The sequence below is a fragment of the Oryctolagus cuniculus genome, chromosome 19 (assembly GCF_964237555.1).
Source record: "Oryctolagus cuniculus chromosome 19, mOryCun1.1, whole genome shotgun sequence".
Taxonomy (NCBI): Eukaryota; Metazoa; Chordata; class Mammalia; order Lagomorpha; family Leporidae; genus Oryctolagus; species Oryctolagus cuniculus.
In genome coordinates, this window is record NC_091450.1 from 17,903,400 (window position 1) to 17,918,324 (window position 14,925).

At 38.8% G+C, this 14,925-nt stretch overlaps 1 protein-coding gene across 10 annotated transcripts in view; it reads right to left on the reverse strand.

Moving 5' to 3' along the window:
* Positions 1–14,925, reverse strand: part of LOC100352755 (phospholipid-transporting ATPase ABCA3) — a 183,092-nt gene that overhangs the window by 138,289 nt on the left and 29,878 nt on the right. For 9 of the 10 annotated variants that reach the window (XM_070064644.1, XM_070064647.1, XM_070064643.1 and 6 more), the window contains 2 exons: positions 8,850–8,966; positions 8,408–8,525 (listed from right to left, as the gene is read on the reverse strand). The exons of the other annotated variant lie outside the window; for it this stretch is intronic. In XM_070064644.1, coding sequence (XP_069920745.1) covers positions 8,408–8,525; positions 8,850–8,966 — 235 coding nt within the window. The remainder of the gene's footprint in view (positions 1–8,407; positions 8,526–8,849; positions 8,967–14,925) is intronic. 10 annotated transcript variants of the gene reach the window in all.

Here is a 14,925-nt window from a genome sequence, read left to right on the forward strand (position 1 = left end):
TCGAAGAAGAGGGAGTCCTCCCAAATTCTTTCTATGAAGCCAGCATCACCTTAATTCCTAAGCCAGAGAAAGATGCAGCACTGAAAGAGAATTACAGACCAATATCCCTGATGAACATAGATGCAAAAATCCTCAATAAAATTCTCGCCCATAGAATGCAACAACACATCAGAAAGATCATCCACCCAGACCAAGTGGGATTTATCCCTGGTATGCAGGGATGGTTTAATGTGCGCAAGACAATCAATGTGATACACCACATTAACAGACTGCAGAAGAAAAACCATATGATTATCTCAATAGATGCCGAGAAAGCATTTGATAAAATACAACACCCTTTCATGATGAAAACTCTAAGCAAACTGGGTTTGGAAGGAACATTCCTCAATACAATCAAAGCAATCTATGAAAAACCCACAGCCAACATCCTATTGAATGGGGAAAAGTTGGAAGCATTTCCACTGGGATCTGGTACCAGACAGGGATGCCCACTCTCACCACTGCTATTCAATATAGTTCTGGAGGTTCTAGCCAGAGCTATTAGGCAAGAAAAAGAAATTAAAGGGATACAAATTGGGAAGGAAGAACTCAAACTATCCCTCTTTGCAGATGACATGATTCTGTATTTAGGGGACCCAAAGAACTCTACTAAGAGACTATTGGAACTCATAGAAGAGTTTGGCAAAGTAGCAGGGTATAAAATCAATGCACAAAAATCAACAGCCTTTGTATACACAGACAATGCCATGGCTGAGGAAGAACTTCTAAGATCAATCCCATTCACAATAGCTACAAAAACAATCAAATACCTTGGAATAAACTTAACCAAAGACGTAAAAGATCTCTACGATGAAAATTACAAAACCTTAAAGAAAGAAATAGAAGAGGATACCAAGAAATGGAAAAATCTTCCATGCTCATGGATTGGAAGAATCAATATCATCAAAATGTCCATTCTCCCAAAAGCAATTTACAGATTCAATGCAATACCAATCAAGATACCGAAGACCTTCTTCTCAGATCTGGAAAAAATGGTGCTGAAATTTATATGGAGGCACAAGAGACCTCGAATAGCTAAAGCAATCTTGTACAACAAAAACAAAGCCGGAGGCATCACAATACCAGATTTCAGGACATACTACAGGGCAGTTATAATCAAAACAGCATGGTACTGGTACAGAAACAGATGGATAGACCAATGGAACAGAATTGAAACACCAGAAATCAACCCAAACATCTACAGCCAACTTATATTTGATCAAGGATCTAAAACTAATTCCTGGAGCAAGGACAGTCTATTCAATAAATGGTGCTGGGAAAACTGGATTTCCACGTGCAGAATCATGAAGCAAGACCCCTACCTTACACCTTACACAAAAATCCACTCAACATGGATTAAAGACCTAAATCTACGACCTGACACCATCAAGTTACTAGAGAACATTGGAGAAACCCTTCAAGATATTGGCACAGGCAAAGAATTTCTGGAAAAGACCCGGGAGGCACAGGCAGTCAAAGCCAAAATCAACTATTGGGATTGCATCAAATTGAGAAGTTTCTGTACTGCAAAAGAAACAGTCAGGAGAGTGAAGAGACAACCGACAGAATGGGAAAAAATATTTGCAAACTATGCAACAGATAAAGGGTTAATAACCAGAATCTACAAAGAGATCAAGAAACTCCACAAAAACAAAACCAACAACCCAATTAAGAGATGGGCCAAGGACCTCAATAGACATTTTTCAAAAGAGGAAATCCAAATGGCCAACAGGCACATGAAAAAATGTTCAAGGTCATTAGCAATCAGGGAAATGCAAATCAAAACCACAATGAGGTTTCACCTCACCCCGGTTAGAATGGCTCACATTCAGAAATCTACCAACAACAGATGCTGGCGAGGATGTGGGGAAAAACGGACACTAACCCACTGTTGGTGGGAATGCAAACTGGTGAAGCCACTATGGAAGTCAGTCTGGAGATTCCTCAGAAACCTGAAGATAACCCTACCGTTCGACCCAGCCATCCCACTCCTTGGAATTTACCCAAAGGAATTTAAATTGGCAAACAAAAAAGAGGTCTGCACCCTAATGTTTATTGCAGCTCAATTCACAATAGCTAAGACCTGGAACCAACCTAAATGCCCATCAACAGTAGACTGGATAAAGAAATTATGGGATATGTACTCTTTAGAATACTATACTGCAGTAAGAAACAACGAAATCCAGTCATTTGCAACAAAATGGAGGAATCTGGAACACATCATGCTGAGTGAAATAAGCCAGTCCCAAAGGGACAAATACCATATGTTCTCCCTGATCGGTGACGACTGACTGAACACCAAGAGGGAAACCTGTTGGAGTGAGGTGGACACTATGGGAAACAGTGGCTTGATCAGCATAGCCCTGACTGTTAATGAACAACTTAATACATTATCCCTCTTAGTAGTTTTTTTTTTATCTGTTCTACTTAATATGACTGGTTTAGTTCTGTAATTGATGCACAGTTATTCTTAAGTGTTGAAAATTAACTGAAATGTGATCCCTGTTGAACATGGGAGTGGGAATGGGAGAGGGAAGAGATGTATAATTTGGGACATGCTCAGGCTGACTTGCCCCAAGTGGTGGAGTTGGAAGCATACCAGGGGATTCCAATTCAATCCCATCGAGGTGGCATGTACCAATGCCATCTCACTGTTCCAGGTGATCAATTTCAGTTCACAGTTGGTCATGGTGGAGGGACTGGGAGTCAAAGGGAGCACATAGACAAGTCTAGTACCTGCTAACGCTAACCGATGGAGTAAATAAAGGGGAGAGTGATCCAACATGGGAAGTGAGATACTCAGCAGACTCATAGAATGGCAGATATCCTAAATAGCACTCTGGCCTCAGAATCAGCCCTAAAGGCATTCGGAGCTGGCTGAAAAGCTCATGAGAGTATTTCAGGCATGGAAAGCCAAGACACTCTGGCAAAAGATCTCTGCGAGTGAGATCCCAGTGGAAAGAACAGGTCTTCAAAGAAGGAGGTACCTTTCTCTGAAGGGAGGAGAGAACCTCCACTTTGACTATGACCTTGTCTAAACAAGATAAGAGTCGGAGAACTCAGAGGGCTTCCATAGCCTTGGAAACTCATGACTGGAGCATAGGGAGATTACTGATGCCATAAACAGGAGTGTCAATTGGTAAAGTCAACACCAGGAGTCACTGTGCACTTACTCCTCATGTAGGATCTCTATCCTTAATGTGTTGTACATTGAGATTTAATGCTATAATGAGTACTCAAACAATATATTTCACTTTGTGTTTCTATGGGGGTGCAAACTTTTGAAATCCTTACTTAATGCATACTAAACTGATCCTCTGTAAAAGAAAAAAAAAAGAAATTATCAATTCCCAACTTGACTCTCACTGGGATTAAACATGACAATAGGTCTGATCTGATTTCATCATCATTTAAAAAAAATCATCTATTATTTTTCACTTTATGTTTCTGTGTGGGAGCAAACTGTTGAAATCCATACTTAATGTATACTAAGCTGATCTTCTGTATATTAAGATAATCGAAAATGAATCTTGATGTGAATGGAAGGGGAGAGGGAGTGGGAAAGGGGAGGGTAGTGGGTGGGAGGGACGGTATGTGGGGGAAGCCATTTTAATCCATAAGTCGTACTTTGGAAATTTATATTCATTAAATAAAAGTTAAAAAAAAATAAAGATTTAATCAAAACAGCAAAAAAAAAAAAAGAATAGTTTTGTGTCTGCTTACCAACTTAGTTTCACATCTGTTATTTTTGATTGGGTATCTTAGCCTTCTTATATCCAACTTAGGAATCAGCTGAAAATGTGAGGTTATCTGTTTACACATTTCTTGGTTCACTTCTTGACTTCCTGTGGTCCAGTTCCCAAATAAACCACTTGCACTCAATTGTTATTTCTGGGCACGATTCCAGGTGAAATCAGCCCACAGCATCGTGCAAGCTATTCTGTCATGGCCATATCTAGGATGCCCATAGTCAAAGAACTTAATATGCCTATCAGTATTTGAGAGAATTAGCAGGTTTTTTAAATTTTATTTATTTATTTTTTTGACAGGCAGAGTTAGACAGTGAGAGAGAGAGAGACAGAGAGAAAGGTCTTCCTTTTTCCATTGGTTCACCCCCCAACTGGCTGCTACGTCAGGGGCACTGCACTGATCCGAAGCCAGGAGCCAGGTGCTTCCTCCTGGTCTCCCATGCAGGTGCAGAGCCCAAGGACTTGGGCCATCCTCCACTGCCTTCCCAGGCCACAGCAGAGAGCTGGACTGGAAGAGGAGCAACCGGGACAGAATCTGGCGCCCTGTCTGGGACTAGAACCCCGGGGTGCCGGCGCTGCAGGGGGAGGATTAGCCTAGTGAGCCGCAGCGCTGGCCGACAGTTTTAAAAAAATCAAGAATTTCTGTTCGGGACAAGATGGATAAATACATTTCACACTATCACTTATTAAGGGTAAAATATATGGAAAAATTATACAGATTAGCTAAAAGAAGACACTGAAAACTGAAGAAAGTAGGATGACTTGGAACCTTGGGACTCAACTTGGGATTCAACTGGATAAAATTTTTTTATGTGCTTTTAATGATGAAAGGCTGAAACATTCCCTAGAATATTGGAATAAGACAAAGTTCACTATCATAGCATCTACTGAATTAGGTATTCAAAGTCCCTGCCAGCACAGTGGCACAGAGCAAAATTAATGATATAAGGATTCAAACTGATTACTTGAATGTGATACTACTAATTTAGAAATCTATAAACATGAGAATTAATGTGTAACAAAATCATTAATACAAAACAGATACTTGAAAATAAACTCAAATATACATCACAAAGACTCAAAATGTAATTCTTAAGGACTGAACAAATTAATTACACAAAACTTTTTTCACTTTTATTTAATAAATATAAATTTCAAAAGTACAACTTTTGGATTATAGTGGCTTTTCCCTCCTACCCATAACCATCTCATCTCCTACTTCCTCTCCAATCCCATTCTTCATCAAGATTCATTTTCAATTACCTTTATATACAGAAGATCAGTTAAGTATATACTAAGTAAAGATTTCAACAGTTTGCACCCACACAACTTTTTAATTTTTTTGCTTATTTACTTGAAAGGCAGAGTTATAAAGAGAGAGGAAAAGACACAGAGAGAGGTCTTCCATCTGCTGGTTCATTACCCAAATAGCCACAGTGGACAGAGCTGGTCCAATCCAAAGCCAGGAGCCAGGAGCTTCTTCCTTATCTCCCACATGGGTGCGGGGACCCAGGCACTTGGGCCATCTTCCACTGCTTTCCTAGGCCATAAGCAGAGAGCTGGACTGGAAGAGGAGCAGCGGGACAGGCCATATAGGATGCCAGCACTGTAGGCGGAGGCTTAGCCTACTACTCCACGGCACCAGCCCTACACAAAACTTTTTTATTTTTTATACGTTTATTTATTTGAAAGACAAAGTTACAGTGAAAGAGAAAGAGAGACAGAGAAATTGATCTTTCATCCACTAGTTCACTCCCCAAATGGCCACAAGGGCCAGGGCTGGAGCAGACTAAAGCCAGATGCCTGGAACTCCAGGTCTCCCATGTGGGTAGTAAGGGCCCAAGGGGGCCATCTTGCACTGCTTTTCCAGGTACATCAGCAGGCTGCTGAATCAGAAGTGGCACAGCCGGGACTTGAACTGGTGACCACATGGGATGCCAGCATTGCAGATGGCAGCTTAACCCACTGCACCACAACACCGGCCCCTACACAAAATTTTTTAAGTACTGTTGCAATAAAAATTATAAGCAAAGTCAAAAAATCAATTTCAATTCTTATAAGACAAACAATAGCTTAACTAACACATCAAAAAGCTAATATATAGATATAATTTTTAATTAAAGTAATTATAGAGCAGTTTTAAGTTTACAGAAAAATTAAGTTGGAAGTACTGTGAGTTTCCACTCTCTTCTACCCACACAGACTGTTCCATTATTTACAATGCATTAGTGAGGTACATTTGTTGCAACTGATGACTCAATATCAATATAGTATTACTAACTAAAATCCATAGTCCTGTTTAGGTTCACTCTTTGAGTTATAGAAGTCATGTGTTTACTATTTCAATATCATGCAAAATAGCTTCACTTCCCTAAAAAAGTCCTTTGCTCCATCCATTCATCACTCTCCCCATGAAACTCTGCAAACAACTCTTGGCTTTACTGGCCTACCATTTGGCCTTTTCTAAACGGTAATATGGCTTGTATTATACATTTTTCAGAGTAGCTTCTTTCACTGAGAAATATGCATTTCAGATTCCTCCATTCTAGTACTAAAAACATTGTGGTACAGTCATAAGGACAAATATACAGGCCAATGGAAAAGAATTCAGAGTCCAGAAATAAGTCCATATATCTAAGGCCATAAATATTATAAAAGATTTATTTATTTAAAAAGCAGAGTGACAGAGATAGGGACAGAAAGAGAGAGTTAGGGCCGGTGCCGCGGCTCAATAGGCTAATCTTCCCCCTGCGGCGCCGGCACCCTGGGTTCTAGTCCCAGTCGGGGCGCCGGATTCTGTCCCGGTTGCTCCTCTTCCTGTCCAGCTCTCTGCTATGGCCTGGGAGTGCAGTGGAGGATGGCCCAAGTCCTTGGGCCCTGCACCCGCATGGGAAATCAGGAGAGGCACCTGGCTCCTGGCTTCAGATCAGCGCGGTGTGCCGGCCGCAGTGCGTAGGCCACAGCAGCCACTGGGGGGTGAACCAACAGAAAAGGAAGACCTTTCTCTCTGTCTCTCACTCTCTCTCACTGTCCACTCTGCTTATCAAAAAAAAAAAAAAAAAAAAAAAAAAAAGAGAGAGAGAGAGAGAGAATTAGGTACTTTCCATCTGCTGATTCACTCCCCAAATGCTTACAACAGCCAGGAATAGGCCAGGCCAAAGCCAGGAGCCCAGAACTCCACCTGGGCTTCCCACATAGGTGGCAGGGATCCAAGTATTGAGCCATCATCTGCAGCCATCCCAGGCATACTGACAGGAAGCTGAGTCAGAAGCAAAGGCACTCTGCCTTGAATTGGCACTCTGCTGGGCAACACAGGCATCCCAAGGAGCTTAAACTACAGCCATAATGATGCCAGCTACATGGTCAATAGATTTTTGACAAGGGCACCAAGACAATTCAATGGAAAGAAAGGAGAGTCTTTACAACAAATTACTCTGGAACAATTGAACATTAACATGGAAAAGAATAAACTTAGCTGCTTCCTTCACACCATGTACAAATATTAGCAAATCTATGAAATTTCAAAATTTATTAACTAAATTATTTGCAAACTAAAACCATTTTTAAAATCCAGAATATAGAAATTAGTCTTACAACCTAATAATGAAAACAGAAATATCTGATAAAAAAATAGAAAAATAACTTGCAGACATTTCCCAAAAAATGTATAAAATATCTAACAAGCTCGCACACACACACACAAATGCTCACCATAACTAGCCATAAATAACTGCAGTTTAAAACCACAAAGAGATACTATTTCATTCTTACAGTATGACCATAATTTTAAAAACAAAATAGAAACAAAACATTAGCAAGGATATAGAGAAACTGGAACCTTTATATACTGCTATGGTAATATAAAAATGATGTAGCCACTATGCAAAACAGTTTGGCAGTTCCTCAAAAAGTTAAACAAAGAGGAGCCCAAATTGTGATACAGTAGGTTGAACCACTGCTTGTGATGCCAGCATCCCATATCAGAGGGCTAGTTCAAATCCCAGCTGCTCCACTTTTGATCCAGCTTCCTGCTAATGTTCCTTGGAAGGCAGAGGATGATGGCTCAGGTGTTTGGACCCCTGCCACCTATGAGGAAGACCTGGATGGAGATCCTGGATCCTGGCTTTGGCCTAGCCCAGACCTAGCTGTTACAGCCATTTGGGGAATGATCCACAAGATCAACGTTCTCCTCTCCTTCTTCCTCTCTCTGTTGCTAGGCCTTTCAAATAAACAAATCTCTCTTTTTTTTTTTTAAGTTAAACACATGGACCAGCACTGTGGCATAATGGGTAAAGCTGCCGCCTGCAGTGCTGGCATCCAATATGGGTGCCAGTTTGAATCCCACTCCCCTATCCCCAATCTAGCTCCCTACTATTGCACCTGGAAAAGCAGAAGATGGCTCAAGGGGGAGACCTGGAAGAAGTTCCTGGCTCCTGGCTTAGGATCAGCCCAGCTCTGGCTGCTGAGGCCATTTGGGGAGTGAACCAGCAAATGGAGCATCTCTCTCCCTCTCTCTCTGCCTCTGCCTCTCTGTAACTCTGCCTTTCAAATAAATAAATAAATCTTTTTTAAAAATTCAAACACTGAGAATCTTTCATAAAAAAGAATTTTAGACTCACCATTAGTAAAGAATGTGCTAATCATAAAGCCAAATAATATTAAGCTGATGACATATAACAGGAAAAAGACAGTAACTACTGATGGATCACTGTGTTGAAGGATTCTCTCATGGACAATCTGGCAAAACAATCAGGAATCTGATTTAGACATAGTCAAAGTAGTATTATAGAAAAAAAATTGAAGAAAAATATTTAGTGGTCCCAGTGAAATGGGTCTCTCTGCTCAGTGAAATACAAATTAACTCATTTCTCACAGACCAATCATCTAAGTCTACTGCTTTGTTTGCTGATAAACTAAGCATTTACTGAATCTCTGCATTGGAATCAATGAAAATACATTTACTATTCTGCAAACTAAAATTCACTAAGACCCCCCCCACCCCAATTACTTTATCCCTCTCAAAGCTTAGCTGCAATACTTTGTATTAAAATAAATACTTGCCTTGAAAAATAGAACTGCACACAGTAAAGTGATGATAATTAAATATAACATGAGGTATGTGACAAAATATGAAGCCCAGAGCATACCATTACTGAGTCCTATCATGAGCTGGTACTCCTGTGGGAGAGTTAACACAAACCAAATACAAAGAACAATTTGTGGCTTTCAAAACACATTCACACATATGAGCTGATTTAATTACCACAATGACTTATACAGGTTAAGTACTATCATCCCATTTTACAGGGGAAAAATTCAAGATCAGAAGATTCTGTTGACTGATCAAGCCATCCCCTTAGGGAGTGACAATATTGTGACTTCAACTCAGAATTCTGAGTCTGGTGGTTTTCTCTCCAATAACTTACCAGTTATAGTTCTGTCATAATAAATCCTTAAATAAAAATTTAAAATTCAGAAAGACTGCCCTTCTTTTAACTATGTCCCCCTTCAGGAAGTAATAAGACAAAAAGTAAATAAACTTTAATTCCATTATAGATTAGAGCAGGGATAGGCAGACTACAGTCCATGAGCCAATGCAGACATCTCATACTCTTTTGTAAATAAAGTTTACTGACACACGGACATGCTCACTCACTTCTTTGTTTTACTGTGCCTACTCTCATCCTACAACTGATCTAAATCAAACCTCTGCATATATTAGAAAGGGTTACACAGCAGCTCTTCATGCTCTACAATGCTGTCTGCATGTTTCTGAGATCGCTTTTTAGTGCTTAAAAAAAAACTTGGATAACTTCAATTTTTATGAGCAATTAAATGATTCATGAACTTGGAAATACCCTAAGCCAGCAAAGAATCATGGAACTCTGTCATCAATGTGAACAGGGCAATATTGATAGAAAGTAAAAGGAAGCAACATACAGAAACAGCCTGACTGCACCTTGGTGTTTGCCTTATTTGGAACCATCTAAGCAGTTTGCAGCTTGTGACTGGCTGAAAGCTCAGCAGGGATGACAGGTCAAGATTCATGCACTTGTTACAAGAATATGCTCTTAAGTTAGGGTTCAGTTTGTTTATAAGTTAAGTTATAGTTAGTGTACTGATTACAGAGATAACTTTAAGCCAAATTTAACAATTAGGCCATTTTAGTCAGCCTCTCAATTCTGAGAGATTAAAACCTTGGGCACTGAAACCACTTTCAATTGCCATCATAATAGACTTGTTTTGTCCCTTTATGAAATTCACATCTAACAAGACCATATTCATTGTATGATTCTTTATGCTTTCTTCATGTTTTGGAAGTTTGGGTCACAATTCTGAGACAGAATCCAGATACCATAATCCTCAACGTCAAAATCCTGAAAGATCAAAATCTTTAAAGCCCCAAATTCCAAAAGATAAAATTCCAAAAAGGAAGTTTGGAAAAAGTAATTTAAAAAGTAGTTAAAACAACTTCATTTACATTTTAAAGGGTAATTTATTTGAAAAACTAAAAAAACAACAGAATACTTCTTAGACCACTTCACACAATAGGCAATAACAAATATTTTTACAAGAATAATCACTCAGGTATATAGAACAGTAGTCATATGTGTATAAGAGTTATAAACAGACAAACTATATTCATAAAGAAATAAGTAAAAAACATAACAAATGCATGCCACTATGGGTGGCAATTGTGTGCACACAAACTTTCATAACAGCAGTCATGAGAAACACCACAACAGACAACCTCAATCCATGATTGATCATCACCACATATATGGCCATTTTATCTTTCACAAATGCAGGAAGATGAAAGAGTGTATCTTCATTTCCTGAGGAAGCTTTAGCATTTTTATTCCATACACAGTGCTTATACACAAAGTCACCATCATGATAATGCACTTGTGTGGAATCAAATTTACAAAGCACTACATTAAAATTAAACTCTAACATTCTTTATACAACTTGTATCTCAGAATTGGAGATATGTGAATGAAATATACAGTGCAGGGAATTTTAAAAATGTGATACTGAAACAGGTGTTTTGTACAGTGTTTAACATACTGTTTTTGGGACACCTGTATCCTACATCAATGAGTCTGGGTTCAAGTCTTCTCTGCTTCTGATTCCAGCTTCCTGTCAATGCATACTCTGGGAGGCGGCAGTTCTAGTTTAAGTAGTTGAGTCCCTGACACCTGTGCAGAAGACACAGATTGAGCTCTGGACTCCTGTCTTTGACCTGGACCAGTCTTGCTGTTGTGAGTATTTGATGGAAGATCTCTGACTGTGTGTCTGTCTCTCTCTCTCTCTCTAATTAAAAAAAAATAAAAACCTTTTAAAATCTGAATTCTTAACAAGTAATGCTGACAATTTAAAGTAATAGTAAAAATTGAAAGAAAAAAACTAAAAAGAAAAATTTGACATAAAAAATGTACCAAAGGGGTAGATTATGGGCAATTATACGTAGATATCCAAAACAGCCGATTGACATGATCTTCAAGTATTTTTTTAAATACTAATATGTTTTCCCTGTTAAAAAATGTGAAGGATTGAAAAAAAATCAAGTGGCTGTAAATATGTGAATTTATTTCTGGGTTGTCTATTCTGCTGCTTTAATCTATAGGTCTGTTTTTACGCTTATACTATGCTTTTTTGATTACTATAACTTTATAGTATGTTTTGAAGTCAGATATTGGAATGCCCCAGCTTTGTTTATTTTGTTCAGGATTATTTTTGTTACTTGAGGTCTTCTGTGATTGTATTTTTTGAAATAAATTTTTCACTTATTTGAAAGGCAGGCAGACAGACACCTGGGCGTTGTGGTGCAGTGGTTTAAGCTGCCCCTTGAGACACCTGCATCCTATATCAGAGGGCTGATTCAGGTTCCGGCATCTCTGCTTGATTCATTTTCCTCGTAATGCATCCTGAGATGCAACCAGTGATGGCTCAAGTGCTTGGACACCTGCCACCCAAATGGGAGACCCAGAAGGGTTCTGGGCTCCTAGCTTCAGCCTGGCACTCTCTCTGTCACTTTGCCTTTCAAGTATATGAAAAGGAAACCTATTTTTCCTTGATGACATGACTCTCCTGGGAGAATGCCTTCACACTATCTGCATGGCAGATCTTCCACACCTAGTCCAATCAGGCTCATACTGAATCTTCTCTGAAAACACTTCCACAGACACATCCAAAATAATGCCTGATCAGTCTTCTAGGTATTGGTCCTGCCTGAAAGGATGCAATGATTCTGCACACAACCAAAAATACACTAATCCCCTCCTGAGAATTCAGGTTTCAACCCCTATTATATAGCCTTGAATGTCTTTAGTTCCAATGTGAATTGCAGATTTGGGCTTTCAGGGTTTCAACATTCAGGATTTTAATCTCCATGGATGGTAATTTTTGGATTATGGTGTTTGGGAATGTCTTTTAGAATTATGACTGGCACTGATATTTTTGTGATTCTAACTGTAAAGAAACTCTTCTTAGTCTAACTGTAAAGAAACTCTTCTTAGTCAAAGAAAAAAGGCAAGAAAAAAAAAAATAAAGAGCATCCAATTTAGAAAGGAGGAAGTCAAGTTATCCCTGTTCACTAAGAAAGAAATTTCATTCATAATACTTACTAAAACCAGCCACGAATAAATTTAACCAAGGAAGTAAATAACTTCTACAATGAAAATTGTAAGACATAAAGGCAGGAAGTAGAAGACATCAAAAAATAAAAAGATATCCTATGTTTATGGATTGGAAGCATTAAAATTGTTAAAATGTCCATATTGCTAAAGTAATTTACAGGTTCCATATATAACTTTGAAAATACAAATGACATTCTTCACAAAACTAGAAAGAACAATCACAGAAGACTCCAGGTATCCAAAACAATCCCGAACAAAATAAACAAAGCTGGAACATCACAATATCTGACTTCAAAACATACTGCAAGTTATAGTAATCAAAAAAGCATGGTACAATCATAAAAACAGACCTACAGATTAATGCAGCAGAACAGACACCCCAGAAATAAATTTATACCATTTAAAACCAACTGAGTTTTTTCAATCCTTCACATTTTTACATAGACAGCATATTAGTATTTTTGTCACAATAAATTAACTACCTACGGCCGGCGCCATGGCTCACTAGGCTAATCATCCGCCTAGCGGCGCAGGCACACTGGGTTCTAGTCCCGGTTGGGGCGCCGGATTCTGTCCCGGTTGCCCCTCTTCCAGGCCAGCTCTCTGCTGTGGCCAGGGAGTGCAGTGGAGGATGGCCCAAGTCCTTGGGCCCTGCACCCCATGGGAGACCATAAGTACCTGGCTCCTGCTATCGGATCAGCACGGTGCGCCAGCCATGGCGGCCATTGGAGGGTGAATCAATGGCAAAAAGGAAGACCTTTCTCTCTGTCTGTCTCTCTCACTGTCCACTCTGCCTGTCAAAAAAAAAAAAATTTAACTACCTACAACTTCCTCTATTTTTTATCCAAATTCCTTTAATTCCTCTAGTAATCAACATTCTGTGTTCAGATTGAGTCTTTAAAAAAATTAGCACTCAAATATAAGAGAGAACATGCAGAATTTGTTTTTCTATGTCTGGATTTTCACTAATGATGTCTTCCAATTCCATCCATTTTACTGAAAATGACAAGATTTCATTTTTTAAAAAAGATTTATTTATTTGAAAGTCAGAGTTACACAGAGAGAGGAGAGGCAGAGAGAGAGAGAGAGAGAGGTCTTCCACCCACTGGTTCACTCTCCAGATGGCCACACTGGCTGGAGCTGCACCGATCTGAAGCCAGGAGCCAGGAGCTTCTTCTGGGTCTCCCATGCAGGTGCAGGGGCCCAAGGACCCGGCCATCTTCTATTGTTTTTCTAGGCCATAGCAGAGAGCTGGATCGGAAATGGAGCAGCCAGGTCTCAAACCTACGCCCATATGGGATGCCGGCGCTTCAGGCCTGAGTGTTAACCCGCTGCACCACAGCGCCGGCCCCAAGATTTCATTTTTTAAAGCTGAATAGTATTCCACTGTATATATGTGTATGTATATGTATATTTTCTTTATTCATTTATATGATAGACAGCTTGGTTGATTCTTTGTTTTGGCTACTGTAAACAGTGCTGTTATAAACATGTTGGAACAGGTGTCTCTTTGATAGAATAATTTTATGTCCTCTGGGTATATACACAGAAGTGGGATTGCTGAATCAAATGTAAGTTCAATTTCTAGTTTTTTTTTTTTTTTTCATTTTTTCCACTTCTAGCTTACAAAGGAAATTCAAATTAAAATAAAAGTGAAATTCCACCATACATCCTCCAGAATGGTCAGAATTAAAAGGGACTAATATTGCCAAGTGTTAGCAAACATACAGAGCAAAAGTAATTCTCATTCATTACTGTTATGAGAATAAATTGACACACCACTTTGGGAAAATATTTGGCCTTATTTAATAATGTTGAAAACAGACATACTATATGCTCTACCACTTTAAATCCAGGTATATACCCACGCAAAAAATGTGTACATATGTACAAAATTTTCACAGCAGCCCACTGTAAAAGCTCAATATTGAAACAATCAAATGCCCATCAACAGCAGAGTGACAATCTGTGATAAATTCATTAAAAAGGCATATTATATTGCATTGAAAATGGCCAAACTACACTAAATGGAATACATTCATGGAATACCATGAATATGCTCACAGACACAAAAGGATAGCTATTGCATAATTCTACTTCAAGTTCAAAATCAGGTCAGGCTAATATAGAGCTTTAGAAGTTAAGATAATGATTATCTCTGGGGAAGAAAGTTTAGTAACTTGAAAAAAACATGAGGGAGTTTCTCGATTGCCAGCAATATTCTACTTCTTGACTACCACAATTATATAGACATATTCACACTTGATAATTAACAGTGCCGCACACGTAGATATGTATATTTTTATGAGGATTCTTCAAAAAGTTCAAAGAAATTGTTTATTACAAAAAAACTATGCATGGATTTCAAAAGTTTTTGAACCAAAATAAACAACTTTTAATTCAACTTTTTGAATAACTTTTTGAAGTACTCTCATATAAATATTCTTTAATTGGATTTTTTTTTTTTTTTGGACAGGCAGAGTGGACAGTAAGAGAGA